Source organism: Parasteatoda tepidariorum, chromosome 8 (assembly GCF_982258835.1).
Source record: "Parasteatoda tepidariorum strain Cologne lab strain chromosome 8, Ptep-v5.0, whole genome shotgun sequence".
Taxonomy (NCBI): domain Eukaryota; kingdom Metazoa; phylum Arthropoda; class Arachnida; order Araneae; family Theridiidae; genus Parasteatoda; species Parasteatoda tepidariorum.
The window spans coordinates 25,157,675-25,172,884 of record NC_141762.1 but is presented as its reverse complement, the minus strand read 5'-3'; the positions used below and the strand labels follow the sequence as shown (position 1 = coordinate 25,172,884).

Below are 15,210 nucleotides of genomic sequence, written 5' to 3'. Positions count from 1 at the left end.
ATCCTCCCGTTCCCGTTCCTCTCGTTTCCGTTCTTGATCCTCCCGTTCCCGATCCTCTCGCTTCCGTTCCCGCTCCTCTTTAATCCCACTTAAAACCTCTTTAGTATATTGCTCATCATAATCCGAATTCCCGGTGATCAATGCTTTTAACTCAACAAGCTTGACGTTCTCGGGAACCGTTAGTCCCAGCTCCTCAGCTAGAACTATCAGATCTTCCTTTTTTGCTTTTGCAAAAAAACTCATACTGACAATATTAATTTAATTTCTTAACCACTAAAAAAAATATTCCCATTTAAAAGTAAAATTAAAAAAAATAAACTTAGCAACACTTTCCCCCCTACTCATACACCGACATTCTATTATGAAATTTAACGCCTCATATGTAACCCAAACATATACAATACAATTTGTACCATGCAATAATCAAAACATACAATATTCAAACATTACTCCTTAATGCCAAGAAATACAAATTACTCTTTTCAACTTTCATTGGAAAATAATAAAATTTCGTACTCTTTTGGTACACCTTAAATACACACTTTTACTTTTCCCAAAATTAAAACTCTTAAATTTAATAGATTCTACAGTCATAATAATTAACCATTTCATCATTTAAACAAAAGCAAACCCCTTCCTTGACCTTTTTTTTTTTCGGTCCAAAATTTTTTTAACAGAATGCATTATAAATAATAATCACTACTAAATAATAATCAGCCAAGAATCTTGTTTACTCAGATCGCTATTGACATATAAAAACACAATCTTTAAATAATCCTACACTTTTTTTACATGCTATTAAATCAATACTCTTCTTCTTTCATACATACTCTTAATAAAGCAATAAAAAAAATTACACTCTTAACAAATCAACAACTAGGTTACTTTAAAAAATCACCAAATCATTACATATTATACTTATTAATAATAATTATACTCATTAAACAAACCAACAATACTATAGCTAACTGGCCAATCCCTTAAGCTCAAATAAAGTAACACATCAGGTTGACTTTAAACCAAAACAAAATAAACTTATCCCCTTAGTTAACTACCCTTTTTGTTAAACTTCTACCCAGAAATGTGAGCGTGTAATTTATCCTTTCATGCATGAGATAAAGCTTACCTCCCTTTATTATCTTTTCAATTGTCCTCTTTGTCAGAGAGTCGATGTTGAAACCACACTCTATGGCCACCGGTCACGGGGGGTAGCACTGGCTGCCTATCGCCTCCGGCGATAATAGTCCCGTCGATGTTGTCAGTCCACCGTCACCCTTTCCTTCAGGCAATCTTTTTCACTAGGCATTTCCGTAGGCATCCTTCTATCAAGATTGACTCCATGAGGCAACACTCTTTACTGGGCATTTCTCATAGTGTGCATCGGCGATAATTCTTTTCCTTAGCATAGCAGTCCTCCTTCCATCCTGACAGGCTGCGACATTTGTGAGACCTTTTGTCTCTTGGTTCGTTTTTAAAGACTACTTATTAAGGATGACCAAGGATTATTTCAATTTTAGCTTATTTATTACTAAATTCTTGATTATAGAATTATTTACAAAATGATACATGAATTGGAGAATATAATATTCCGGAGCGCTGCTGCTCCCTTCTCTCTCATACTTTCTCTAGCATAGTTCAACTCGAAACTCAACTCTTCTGCGTTCCAGGCTAATCTCTCCTGCCTTCAAAACTGATCTCCAAAAAATCCTCTTTCCCATAAGAAACAGTCCTTTGCTCCACCCCCAAATGTAGGGGACGACACCTGCAGTGTCCTTCACCCTCTGACCCTCAGGTCAAGGGGTCAATCAAATGCGTGGGAGAGGAATCAGGATCCTGACAAATACTTACTCTAGTTTTCGACAAAAATAAAATACGAAGTTGTTATCCAATTAAAATGAGATAGATATAGTTGCCGTTATTTTCAAAATACAAAAGATTTTTTTTTTGACAAAAGAATCAATCTATAAACATCCTTTTTAAATGTTAGTTTGTTACTATACATTTGACGGGTTTGAGATTTTTGATAAATATCTTTGTTTTTGAGTATTGAGTAAAAAGATTTTTCAATATCATCCACATAGGACTTTATCAACTCATAAAGCAACAACAGTAGATTTTCGAAAACCTCAACTCGAGCCAAACTCCAGTATTAAATTATCTATTCAAACTTGCCAAATGAATCATTTTATTGCTCTACATTTCTGAGAAAAGTACATAGCAGTTCATAAAATTATCAAGCGTTATTTTCCTCAATCTAATAAAATGTTGCCTTTTTTTTTCCTTTTTAATTTTTTTTTTAATAAAAATTATTTTAAACAGCTATTGAATGGTACTCTATGATCAAAAGTTTACTAACCTTTTGACGCAGATGAGACACCGGTATTCATTTTGTATATATTTCGCTGACACTTTAATTACTCACAAAAATATATTTTAATATTTTTTAATTTTAAAAAACAGTAGAATAATTACTGAGAAAATCCGTTATAATATCGGAATCATATTTGTACTAAAATACGAAAAAGTAGTTTTGAAAATAATTTTCATTCATATAAAAAAATGTATCAAAAATTGATTTTGTAAATTAAGGAAATTTCGATGTTGAATATTTGTTTCTTTTAGATCTAAATTACTACAAATTTGAAAAATTATAGTTTAGATTTGAGCCGTGATTGGAAGATTTTACCTTTAAAGCAGAAAGAGGCACTGCAGTATTTCATAACCATAAATTATTTTAATACTGAATATAATATTTTTTTAATTATTTTAACCTTAAATATTGTAAAATAATGAAAAGAGTGTGAAAATACGCTAAGTAAAAATTTTGTGACCAAGGGTTAAGAAAAAAATTATGGTAAAAACAAAAGTGCAAGTTAAACTTCGAGATGGCGACGACTTATAAGCTTAAAGGTCTGGTTGACACTCCAGGAAAGACTAACGCTTTAGGCACAGCTTGGCGCAGTCGAGAGTAAACGCTTAGAAAACCGCAAATATGGTAATCCTGCCTATTAATGCGTCACATCCTTATCTTACAGCAGCGTGCAACCCTGTTTTGTCGGTCTAGGAGGTGAATGGTTGATGTTGATTGAGAAGCCATTTTATTTGTATCAAAATTTTTTTCCTGTCCAAAAACGGTTAGAAATTTAATCGAACTTGAATGTTGCTGAATTTTCTAGAAACGGTAAAAAATTTTTAGGACCGAAATGAATTTTTTGTTTTGAAAGATGCAGAGCTGTTGTTTGTTGTGAAAGATGTATTAAGCTCTTAGATATTTTTCTTTAATATCTATTTATGACTTCATGTCAAACCCCGCTATAGTGAACCTTCAAGGGACCGAAATTTCGGTTCACTATAACCAAGACTTCACTATATCCGTTACGCAAGCATTTTAATTAATGGTTCCCAAACTTCTCCCTTTTATTGCACATTATTCAAATAAATGACTGAAAAATATTACGTCGTAGCAAAAAATTTGCTATTTCTTATTACACTTCATCTTGCGTACAAAAAAAAAATTAGTAATCTTTAGCTGATGAGCAATCCTCAACATCAGATAAGGAAACACTTCCCGACTCTCAGAAAATTTTTCCTGAATTTCTGTTATTCCGCTTTTCAAACTTGTCTAACCTGCCATTCGAGCACATAAAAGTAGTCTCGCAAAATCGCTTAGCAAATTCATCAACATTTGTCCAAGTACTTGAAGATTGCGGCTTCTTCGATTGCTGAACCACTTCAGTAATGCTTCTTTTCAACATCTTTGCGATCTGCTTGTCTCAACTTTTTTCTGATATCTAAATTTTCTTCATGAGCATAAGTTGTTAATTGCCTACTTTTCCATCTGTTACAAACTGTAGATTTGGATAGTTTATATTTCCTTTCAAATATCAGCTTGATTACATCCCTTTTCAATTTTTCTGATTAAGCCCATTTTATCATCAATGGAGAACGTTTTACATTCACTGCTTGCCATAGTTAAATTTGAGTGATTTGTTTGTAGGCTTCTTTTTAACTGACTGAGAACAAAAAGGAGTTGAAATGAGGACCTTATCAACACAAATTAGTGTCCAACCTTTTGACCAATAATGAATAATTACTCATTCCCTCTGACAGAAAATGCATATTGATCCCACTGCCACCTTACAGGTTGATCATCTGCCTGGGTTGCAAACATCCGCTTGGCTGGCTTAGGGATGAGAAAGTGAGATAAAAAAAAAAGCAAGCAAGAAAAAATACTTATTGCTACATTCCTCTCTATAGATGGTTTTGAAAATCGGTATATGTATTTATTTTGAAGTAGAAATTTCAAAATTTTAAATAAAAGAACATGAAAGAGCAGCGACTTGAAAAAAAATTTACGAATTTCTTAAAAAAAAATAAAAAAAATATATCGTTTTCTTCAATGTTTTATCTAAAATAGCATAATAGAACTCATTTTTTTTAATATTTATACAAAGAAATGTCAAAATATTTCTATCATATTTTATCGATGCAATTAAATGGACAAATTACATATTAATCATAGTCACAACTACAACGGTCATATTGCATTAATTATTAATTAATGCAATATGACCGTTAATTTTTAATTCATTACTCAATACTTTCAAGTATGAATGTTGTAAATAACTTTCAGATAATATGATGAAGATATTTCAAAATAAATATGTTTAATATAGATTTTATCACTACATACTATTAGTCAATTAACTTTATGAAGTAGACCCAAGAATTCAATAACTGCTGCATTTTTTTCACTAATTACTAAATTTTGATTTACAAATTACAGAATAATTATGAACAATTTAATAAATTGGTAAACGTGGTTGGTTTCTTACTAAACAAATGTGCGAATTATTTTTAGTTTCTTCTATTTCTGAAAGAAATACCAAGTAATTTTCAACTATTTTATTAGTTGGTTTAAATTTGGTATTAATTTCAGTGGGTTTTATTATAAAAATGCCTTTAAAACGAAAAATTAAACCAAAAAAGTATTTAATTCTCATTTACATTGAACTGTAAGAAAACAGGTTTTGAAATCGGCAAATTTCGAATTCTCAATTACAGCTTCAAATGTGACATTTATTCGGTATTTTTTTTTTTAATATTTTAGAATATGCATGGTATATCTCTAGATAGCTATAAAACACGGGAGAAAGGTTAAACTACAATGTTTAAATCAAAATGAATATTGAATAATACACAATTGCATTTTTTTCTTATAACGATTTTCTGCAGAATATTTAAATATTATTTTAATAAGGTTTTACATAATATTACAATTAATACTGAACTAAATTATCTATACCTATATACTTGGGAATCTTTTGACAATTAATGCAAATTGTATATAAATATTTTCATTCCTAATGTTCATTATCAATAGAGTCTATGCTGGCTATTCTAAGTATTGGGAAGGAATTAATAACATTTCTCAAAACCTACAAGATTAGTTTATATACTTTTGTTGACACTTCACACAGAAGCAGGCTAAACCAGCCACCAAATTTTACTATAATAAAGCATTTGTCTAATCCATGGCTTAAAATTATACAAAAAGAAAAATATGACCTCAATATATCAAATTCGAACACTATATATATAAAAATTTTGTGAGAAGTAATTCTGTAGATGTGTGAACAGGCTGTTCTAACAAGTTTATTATTGTGATTTGTTTTTAAATTTACCCGTTACTTTAGCATTCATTAGAGTTTTCTGTAATAGAAATTCTAACAGGTCGTCTAACAGCCTAAAGCAAATCTGAATTACAGCATCAATCAAATGTGACATTTATTAGATTCTTTTTTTAATACTTTGGAATGGTGTATCTCTAGATATGTATTCCTCCGCTTATGTTACGCTTACGAAGTGATGTGTGAACAGGCTTAATGTTCTAGTAAGTTTATTATTGTGATTTGTTTTTAAATTTACCCGTTACTTTAGCATTCATTTGAGTTTTCTGTAATAAAAATTCTAACAGGTCGTCTAACAGCCTAAAGCAAATCTGAATTACAGCATCAAATGTGACATTTATTAGATTCTTTTTTTAATACTTTGGAATGGTGTATCTCTAGATATGTATTCCTCCGCTTATGTTACGCTTACGAAGTGATGTGTGAACAGGCTTAATGTTCTAGTAAGTTTATTAGTGTGATTTGTTTTTAAATTTACTCGTTATTTTCACATTCATTAGAGTTTTATGTAATATAAATTCTAACAGGTCGCGTGCCTAAAACACATTTAAGAAAATTAATGCTACAACATAAATAAAGTGTAAGGTTTGCCATGTTTTGAGCATTATCCCTTATAGGCTATATTAATGTAAAATATTGACGTTGGTTCTTTTTTGTATAGCATCACATCATGACTGCTGAGTCTTCCAAATTCATTTGTTGTTTTTTTAATTGAAATTCAAACTGAGAATTGAATTCAAAGAATTCTGAGAATTGAGATTGAAATTCAAAGTTGCGTTATGTTGCAAACACTACAAGTATAATAATATAAGATGGCACGCTTTTTCAATGTCAGGCGTAAAAATCAATCAAAAATGGTAAACGGAAAGTTTTTACGACACATTTTCACCCCTAGCGCCATCTGTGGATCGCTCTACGCGAACATCCATAAAAAGTTAAATAAAAGTGGTTAACAATGTACTTACAGATTCATGTAAGATTTAGTTCCAACTAAAAATACAGCAGGTCCTTCATATGAGCCAACAGTGTCTAGAAGAAAACTGGCAGGATCACTATAGATTCGATAGAGTGACTTCTCATTAAAATTAGCCGTGTATCGCCCATCAGCATCTCTTTTGAATGGAAAAAGTTGTTTGTGTAATAAATCTTCAGGAGTCTTTTTTTTCTTTAAATGAACAAAGACATAAAAAAAGTATATTAATTTGCATATTCATTATTACTAATTTAATTCAACCATTTTTGTATATATATATATATATATATTTTTTTTTAAATTTCCAATGGCTGGGCATAAACAAGAAATAACACAGAAAACAAATGCAAAGACAAAGCAGGTGAATAAATAAACTAAACAGAATGACCGAAGTCATTGCCCTAAAAGTTCTCTGGCTTGCCAATAAAGCGACGATTCAGAGCCGGAATGCAATGCAGCACAGCGGCGGAGGTGGGTCCTATTCATGGGCTCTGCCAAGTTGCAGAGCGGGGAGCGGAGTAGACCTACCTCCTCGCGGTGCACCCTGGAAACGTATCCTTATACGGCTAAGTGGTCTACAGCTTTCGGCATGTTCTCCAGCCAATGCTATCGTCGAAAGTCAGTGCGAATAAAACAAATTATAATTTCTTTATACAAGGTTACCACGGATCTAAAACTAATTTTGAAAAGTAGTGACGAAAATAAAGCGGACGTCAATACTTTATAGAAACATTTGTGGATTACACATAACTTTTTACAGGAAATATTTTTTTCCAATGCCCAAATGGGTTGCCATTCGTCAATTTAGGCATTTATAAGGACGGATATATTGGCCACTCTTTCATGGGTACCATATTAGGTGGGCCACATTGCTCCCAAAATAAGAACAGATAATACAGAGGAGGAAAGGACACCCATGCCTTGTCCGAGATTTGAACTCAGAATCTTTCTGGTGCAAAGCGAGTTCCCTGACCCCTATAGAAAGTATATCTGTATGAGAATCGGATACCTACAAGTGACGACGTCGTAGGTAAATCATGAATTGTCGATTCAAGAACCAATCAGGTTCGGCACACATGCGTGACGTAGTTTACAGATGTCCAATTAAATTACGTGGTTAGGCAAGATTACTTCACTTCTTCTTCATTTGCTAGTACTCATCAATTCTGAGTTGTCAGATCTCGAAGTTTTGAAATGGTTTCTTATAAAAGAATTTATTACTACTATTATAAATTTAAACCAATTTAACCCATGACAATAAACTTAACCCATTTAAACCGTATGTTTACTACAAAATACTGATTAAGAGTAAGAAAATATGCTTTTAAATTCCTGCAGTGTCTCGTAAAAGTCAATTCTATTCAGGGTGTTCCTACTGTAAATTATAGATCAGTCCGAAAATACCACAAAATTTGAATCACAGTCATCTAAAATATTAGTGATAGAATTTCACGTTTATCGTTAATAAACTCGGTCTTGTTAACACGTACCCTCTTACGAAACTAGAAAGATTTCAAGGGCCATTGTAATTGCATACAAGAAACTCCTGTATGCGCATTCGGTGATGCGAAGGAGATCCTAATTGGCGAGCTTACAGCCAGAGAAATATGTTTCACCAATAAAATTCCCATTTGCATCTTTGAATATGCATACGCAAATTTTTCGCATGCAATGAGATTATTACGCTTCTATTGGCAATTGAAAAGAGCTACAGGTGGCGTAGAGCAAAAATTTCTATTTATGGCGATACTTTGCATGCTTTTACCATCAGCGTGTGGAGAGTCATAGGAGAAGGAAGTACGTTAGTTTCTGTCTTTATTTTCAAATAGATTAAAAACTTTTCAGTTAGGAAACTATATGAAACTGCAGACTAGATTGAACTGTTTATTTAGTTTATAAGAAAAGCACCGTGGAAATTTAAAAAAAAAAATATTTTTGCTAATTAAATACGAAAAAATTGAGGAATGGAAAAATATCGTAGTTCAATTCCTAAGAAACTGAGAAAAGGAGGAGAGAGAAGGCAGGAAGGTCAAGACATGGAACCGATCTTTTATCCAGATGACGTATTCGATCATTGCGATCGTGAATTATGCCTTATCTCGTCTCCTTCCTACAGTTTAAAGAGGTAATCACTGAGCAGTCTCCAATCTGGGCACTAATATTTACACGCTATCGCAAAGGGGATAGGGTGGAAGGGAAAGTAAACTATCTCGCTTACATCATTTACTATAATTCCTAAATGAATGATGCAATAGAAAGAATTGAGAGATTTTCCAATTTTAGCTACTTACAATTTCTTCGGATAATTCTGCGAACATATCATGAGCAATTTTCTTGTGCGCCTCCTCTTCATCCATATAGCTCGGAATCTTTAAAAATGAATTTGATAGTTCTCGTAAGTAATCTCTGCAATGGATTATATGCTCGTGAGAACTTGATTTTACATACGTGTCTTCGGATATTATCATCGCTACTCTCTCTGGCTGGAAAAAAAAATTATTAAAATTTATAACTTCAATCATTTTAAAATCGAGAACACTCAAACAATAAAAAGTAGAATACTAGCGAAAATGAATGAGACGATAAGAAAGTTCTGCTGATAATCCACAAACTGATCGACACATTTCTTGAAATTTCAGGGAGACTGAAGCACAATGGGCGTTTTGAAAATGGCGCATCTTCTAAGTTGCAGCGAATGAAGTCCGAGACAGAAATAAGCCGTCAACGCTGGGTAACCTAATTAACTGGAAAGTCGTGACTTACTTTAAAGTATTTTATATATACTCCTTATAATTTTGCTCACGCGTCGCTGTAGATAGTGCTAGAAGCAAAATTATCAAAATTTATAGTTTAAAACCATTTGAAAACTGAGAACACTCGAACACTAAACTGACGATTATTTTCAAAACTGAAAGGGACAATAACCAAAGACAAAAAAATCTTTACATATGATTTGCAAGCTGATCGACAAACGTAATGGAAATTTGGAGGGACTGAAGAAAAATAGGTATTTTAAAAATGGAGCATCCTTAAGGGGGCATAGAATGAATTCCGAGATACCAAATGAATCGCCAACACTGGGTGACCTAAATATGAAATGAAAGAAATAAACCAAATGAAAAAAAAATCATGAAAATCATATAATGCGTTTGTAGTCGCTATTTTTTCAAAAGACTTAAGTATAATAGTATAATGTTAAGAAAAAAAGAAAAACTTTTAAAAGGTTACAGAAGAACACTCCATTCAATTACATGATGCCGAATCCTGGAGTTGACGAAAATCAGATGAAAAAAACTATGAAAGCCAGATCAGGCTTTAGGAGTCTCAACAATTTTTCAAAAGCCTTAGGTAATATTAAAAACAGAAAAATGCTTACAAGGCTACTGAGCATTCCATTTGTTTAATACCGAATGCTGGATAGCCGAAAGTCAGATTTAAAAAAATTTATTAAAGCCTGATCACGCGTTAGGACTCTGTAAATTTTTTTGAAGCATTAACTATAAAATTAAAAATAAATATAAGCTTTTACTAGGTTATTGAACATTCCATTTATTTATAGAATTTCGAATGCTGAAGTTGTCGAAAATTAGATTTTAAAAAAAAATCACGGAAGCTAGATCTAACTTAAGGAATCTACAATTTTTGCGGATACTTAAGTAGGATATTAAAGTTAAAAATGAATATTTACAAGGCTACAGAACATTCTATTAGTTTGTATGATGCCAAATACTGGAGCTGCCAAAAATCAGATGAAAAGAATTTTGAAAACCAGATCAAGCTTTAAGTGCTCCTACAATTTTTGATGAGCATCAGGCAAAAAATTATAAACAAAAGTAAACGTTTAGAAGTTAACGGCACTGTGAGTTTAAATATATCTATCAATTCAACTCTGCAAATCAACATTTTATGGTAGGTAGTTTAATATCATTCATTTTTTTTTTGTTTTTATGTATTGGTTGAGTATCTATATATGTGGTCATTTTCCTTGTTTTAATTTATAGCATTATCTTATTGATTTTCATAAGTTAAAAAATAATAGAAGTGCATGTAAATATATATATATATATATGTACTGTGCCATAACAATTGAATACTTTGAATAACGTTTGATTTAGTCATCGGATCTTAACGTACTAGGACGCAATCTTTATGATTTAAAGGGGAAAACTCAAGTAAATCAATTAATTTGCGGAAATGATTTTTACAAAGATACCAAATCAGACACAAAAGCTTACTTTCTCTGAATAAACATAACTTCTTTTCACAGTATTTGGATTCTCAAAATATGGGTAATATGGTCCCTATAGTTTGGTCAGGAGAGTGGTTTAAATTTTAGATCCTTAAGGTAGATTTTACTTTTTGCTTATTTCTCCATATCTTAACAACTTAGATGAATCAACAAAATATTTACACACAATTTTAAAATTCATTTATCTAAAGACAGTCTTATGCCAGATATTGTTTTAAATAGTTTTCTATTATTTAATAATTTTAAAACAAAGTGATAAATAATTATTCGACAATTTTTTTTAACTGATTTACAGAAATTCAAAAGTTTGTAGGTCTAAATTCGATTCTTTAAATGATGTAAAAATTTGTAAGTAATACAAAAAATAATATTATTTTAAAGAATAGAGTTTAAACCTACAAACTTCTGAATTTCTGTAAATCAGTTAAACAGCACCTGAAAAAGTAATGCATTTGAAAATTAATTTCTTAGAAACTATTCCGTTTTTTTAATATTTTTGTGTATTTTTTTTAAAACTTTTTTTTATGTTTATTTATTATTTCTATTTTGGAATCACGTTTGTTGAAGTTTCCAAACATCAGATAAAGGGAATTTAGAAGTCTTTCAAAATAATCGTTTAAAATTTGTTTGAGGGCAGAACGTTATATAAATAAAGATCTATAATAGATGCTAATATTTCATTTACTAATTAAGAAATCATATAATGAAGGCAATTTGGTCATATAATGATAACTAATACATCCAATTCTCTAAAAAGCAAATACGTGGGCACCTCACCGCAAAAGAAAAAGCGTGAGGCCAAGACTAAAGTACAATCAGGCAGACAAAGGGAAAAGAGTGATAGAATAGGAGTTAGCACGTTGCTTTGTTAAAGACAGGAATGTTTGACGAAAAAGCAAAATCCAAATCTTCGTCTGCGTCATGTAGGCACGAAGATGGTAATTAGGTAAGTATATGTCACAAAAAAAATTAGATCTAAAGAAAAAAACTGGATATTATTCACTGAAAATGGTTTTTTAAATTTTCATTTTTATTTATTTATTCATTTATTATGTATATTTTACACTGTGCATGCTTACAACTAACTTGAACGTTTTCTTGATGAAACTTGAGGTGGTTGTTTCATATATTAAAACCAAAATTATTCACGTGTGCAGTTTTTATTGGATAAAAGTCGCCCAGCTTTTTATCAATTTTCTCCTGATGGCCTTTATGGTCGATGGATCCACCACTCCAATAAGTACCCCTTTTATGGTCGATGGATCGACCACTCCAATAAGTACCCCTTTTCAATTTGAATTTTGAATATTAATATTTTTCATTAATTAGTGATGTGCTTTTTTCCGTTTTAAATGTGCAAATAAAGTATTTAATATGTGAAACAATGAATGTGAATGCTTAAGATTAATTTGAATCATATTCATTAACTAATAATTATATACTCATTTACTCAGTACATGCACGAATCATTTTTACTCTAAAAATCCAAGTCAAACTTATTGATTTAAATAATAAATGTTTTCTCTAAAATATGCTAACTCCCAAATTTGATTAAAATTGTCTTTACAGTAAGGTAGGTGCATCACCGAAATTTTGAAGGTTCTACTAATGTTAATCTAATTATTGAATTTACTGGAATGAGTTGATGTAAATAGTTTCAATTGCAGTCAAGATTTTGGTTTAATACATTTTCTTTTAAAATACTAATTGTAGTTTATTATTTACCATACTTTATACCATTTTCCTAACTATGAATAAACCAGAAATATAATAGTGCTCGTGAAGCCCGGTACCATAAACCTCAAAGATTGTGCATAATCTCTCTAAATAATTAATTATTTTATTAGATTGCGAAAATTAATTTCAGTTATAATACATTCTAGTCCAAATTACAGCCTAAAAAAACTGATTGAAATTGTTATTTGATCTTGGGGCAAGTGGCAGGTCTGCATGGACATGTCACAGATTGGCAATTTATATTAAACGTAAGGAGCAAAGCAATTACTTTCTTACGTTAAATCAAAATTTATTATTCACGAACATTAGGTTAATTTCATTAATTTTTTTTAATTACTCCCAACGTCATTCTTACTTTTATTGATTTGTTATTCATACTACTATACGGTTCCCTTACATATAATTATTTAGATTATATGATTAATATTCTAAAGCTAACGTAAAAATATTCTAAAATATAATATTTGTTAGTTAAAAATGAAACTTGAATTAAAACAACAGAAATCCAAAATATAACAAGGCGTCTAAATCCTCGAACATTCAGAAGGTGCTTTTGTTGTTGAAAATGTCGCCAAAATAGACACCAAGTTAGTGAAGGTCTAAATGTCAAGGAGAGCCTACACCTCCTAGAAGAGAGAAGGCCTCAGCACGGATCAATTTAGTAGTTCGACTTAAAGAACATAAACTGCGAGGTGTAATAAATAAGAAAGATGCCATTACGTTTGAGCTACTAACAGATCAAGTTTCTTGTTTGAGTTAACCCGTCCAGAGGTCTTCTTCCCTTTAGGAAATATCGGAAGATCATCTTTCTTTTGCCTGTTAATTGTTATTGGATGCTGTTAAAAGACTTAAAAATCTGAAAAGTGAAATTTTGAAAATAGTAGTAAGGGGTGAACAAAAAATACGGATAGATTCATTATTTTCAGACAAAAAATATTCAAAAAATAGACATTTTAATCTAACGGACATTTCTTATGCTGTACAATGTTACAGTAGATCAGATCAATATTTTTTTACCTTCCGAAAAGCTGCGTAAAATGCAGTGCAGGCACCCATACTATGTCCTAATAATACAGCTTTATTCACTTTTATAATATTCATAAAATGAAACAGATCATCGACGCTTAAGGAGTAGGAACAATCTTCAGAATATTCACTTTCACCATAGTTCCTGGCATCATATGCATACACCTAAAAAAATTTGTACAATACTATAAATAAAGATATTAAAAAGTATTTCAGTAATTTCGGTGTTCTGATCACACAAAGAGTTTAATTTCATATGAATACATTAAAAATGGAATGTTTTTATTACGATTGTTTGTGTAATGTATTAAGGGGGTAGGTGCACGAAGCAAATTTCCTATCTCGATAATGTTAAAATCACCCTATCATGATGTACCTTTTTGAAAAAACTATTTACTCTTTTTAGTTAATTATTTTTTCTACTGATTCTATGCATTCTTGCACACACTTTAATCTGAGCTTTTGTAATTTTGAGTTATCATTATTTTTTAAAAAAATATAATCTTCATCCATATAGGATTTTCTTGATAATTATAAAATTTCTGCTATATATACGCCCACAAAACATGTGTTTATTTACGTAGACAAAATTCACTTGATCAAATTATTTATCAATGCATAGAAAGTAGGTCTGCAAAATTTAATCTCATTAGGATGAGTAGTTTCTGAGAAAAGGTACATTTTATGGCAAAAATCTTAGTTTTGAGAAAATCAACATTTAGTGAAAAAAATAATGATATTTTACTCATAGTAACTATTATTTATAGTATATTAAATAATTATGAATAAATGCACTCTTGATAATATATATCTGAATTTTTAGCTCCCTAGATTAATTAGTTTCTTTAAAAAAGACAATTATCCAGTTTAAAATTAGCACATCGCAGATGGCCGTTTCAGTTAGAATATACACATCACTTCACTTTGATATATATTTTTGCAGGAAATTTATTTAACCTTTTTATTTCTTTTATATAATTATTTTATACAATACATAAGACATTTAAAATGCAGACTTTTCAGGTTTAAATTTTAAATAATTTTAAAAAATTCAAAGAACGTATAATAATAAATACGAACTATTAGCAAAAAACGAGATATCATTATCAAATTAACTTTCAATATTAATACAAATTTTTACATTACTAACACAATTATGTGATTAGAAAATTATGATGAAAATATCATTTATATAATAAAATCAAAATTTGTCCAAAAAAATTTGAAGTATTACATTTAGAACATGCCTTTGGCATAGCTGGGTTTATCAGGATCTGATAATTTATCCTCGCATATACATTTTTCTAACCTTCTTCTTTTTCTAGCCTCCATTGTCTTTTGTTTTACATCGTACTCTCCCTTGCGGTTTCGAGCTTTATCAGCCATTAACATAGCTCTGGCTGTGTAATAACCTGGCGTTATACCCAACTCAGACAAAACTTTACATTTTACAATGTTTCCTTCATTGAAACATCCAACTGCCTCATAAGCACCTATCTTTAGTGTATCAAGTTGGACAAAAGTACTCTTGGGAA

General features: G+C 30.8%; 1 protein-coding gene across 6 annotated transcripts in view; it reads right to left on the bottom strand.

Annotated features, from left to right (window-relative positions):
- Positions 1 to 15,210, bottom strand: part of LOC107450713 (uncharacterized) — an 89,828-nt gene that overhangs the window by 45,571 nt on the left and 29,047 nt on the right. For all 6 annotated transcript variants that reach the window (XM_087150019.1, XM_087150018.1, XM_043040697.3 and 3 more), the window contains 3 exons: positions 13,667 to 13,840; positions 8,955 to 9,146; positions 6,656 to 6,855 (listed from right to left, as the gene is read on the bottom strand). In XM_087150019.1, the coding sequence (XP_087006145.1) occupies positions 6,656 to 6,855; positions 8,955 to 9,146; positions 13,667 to 13,840 (566 nt within the window). The remainder of the gene's footprint in view (positions 1 to 6,655; positions 6,856 to 8,954; positions 9,147 to 13,666; positions 13,841 to 15,210) is intronic.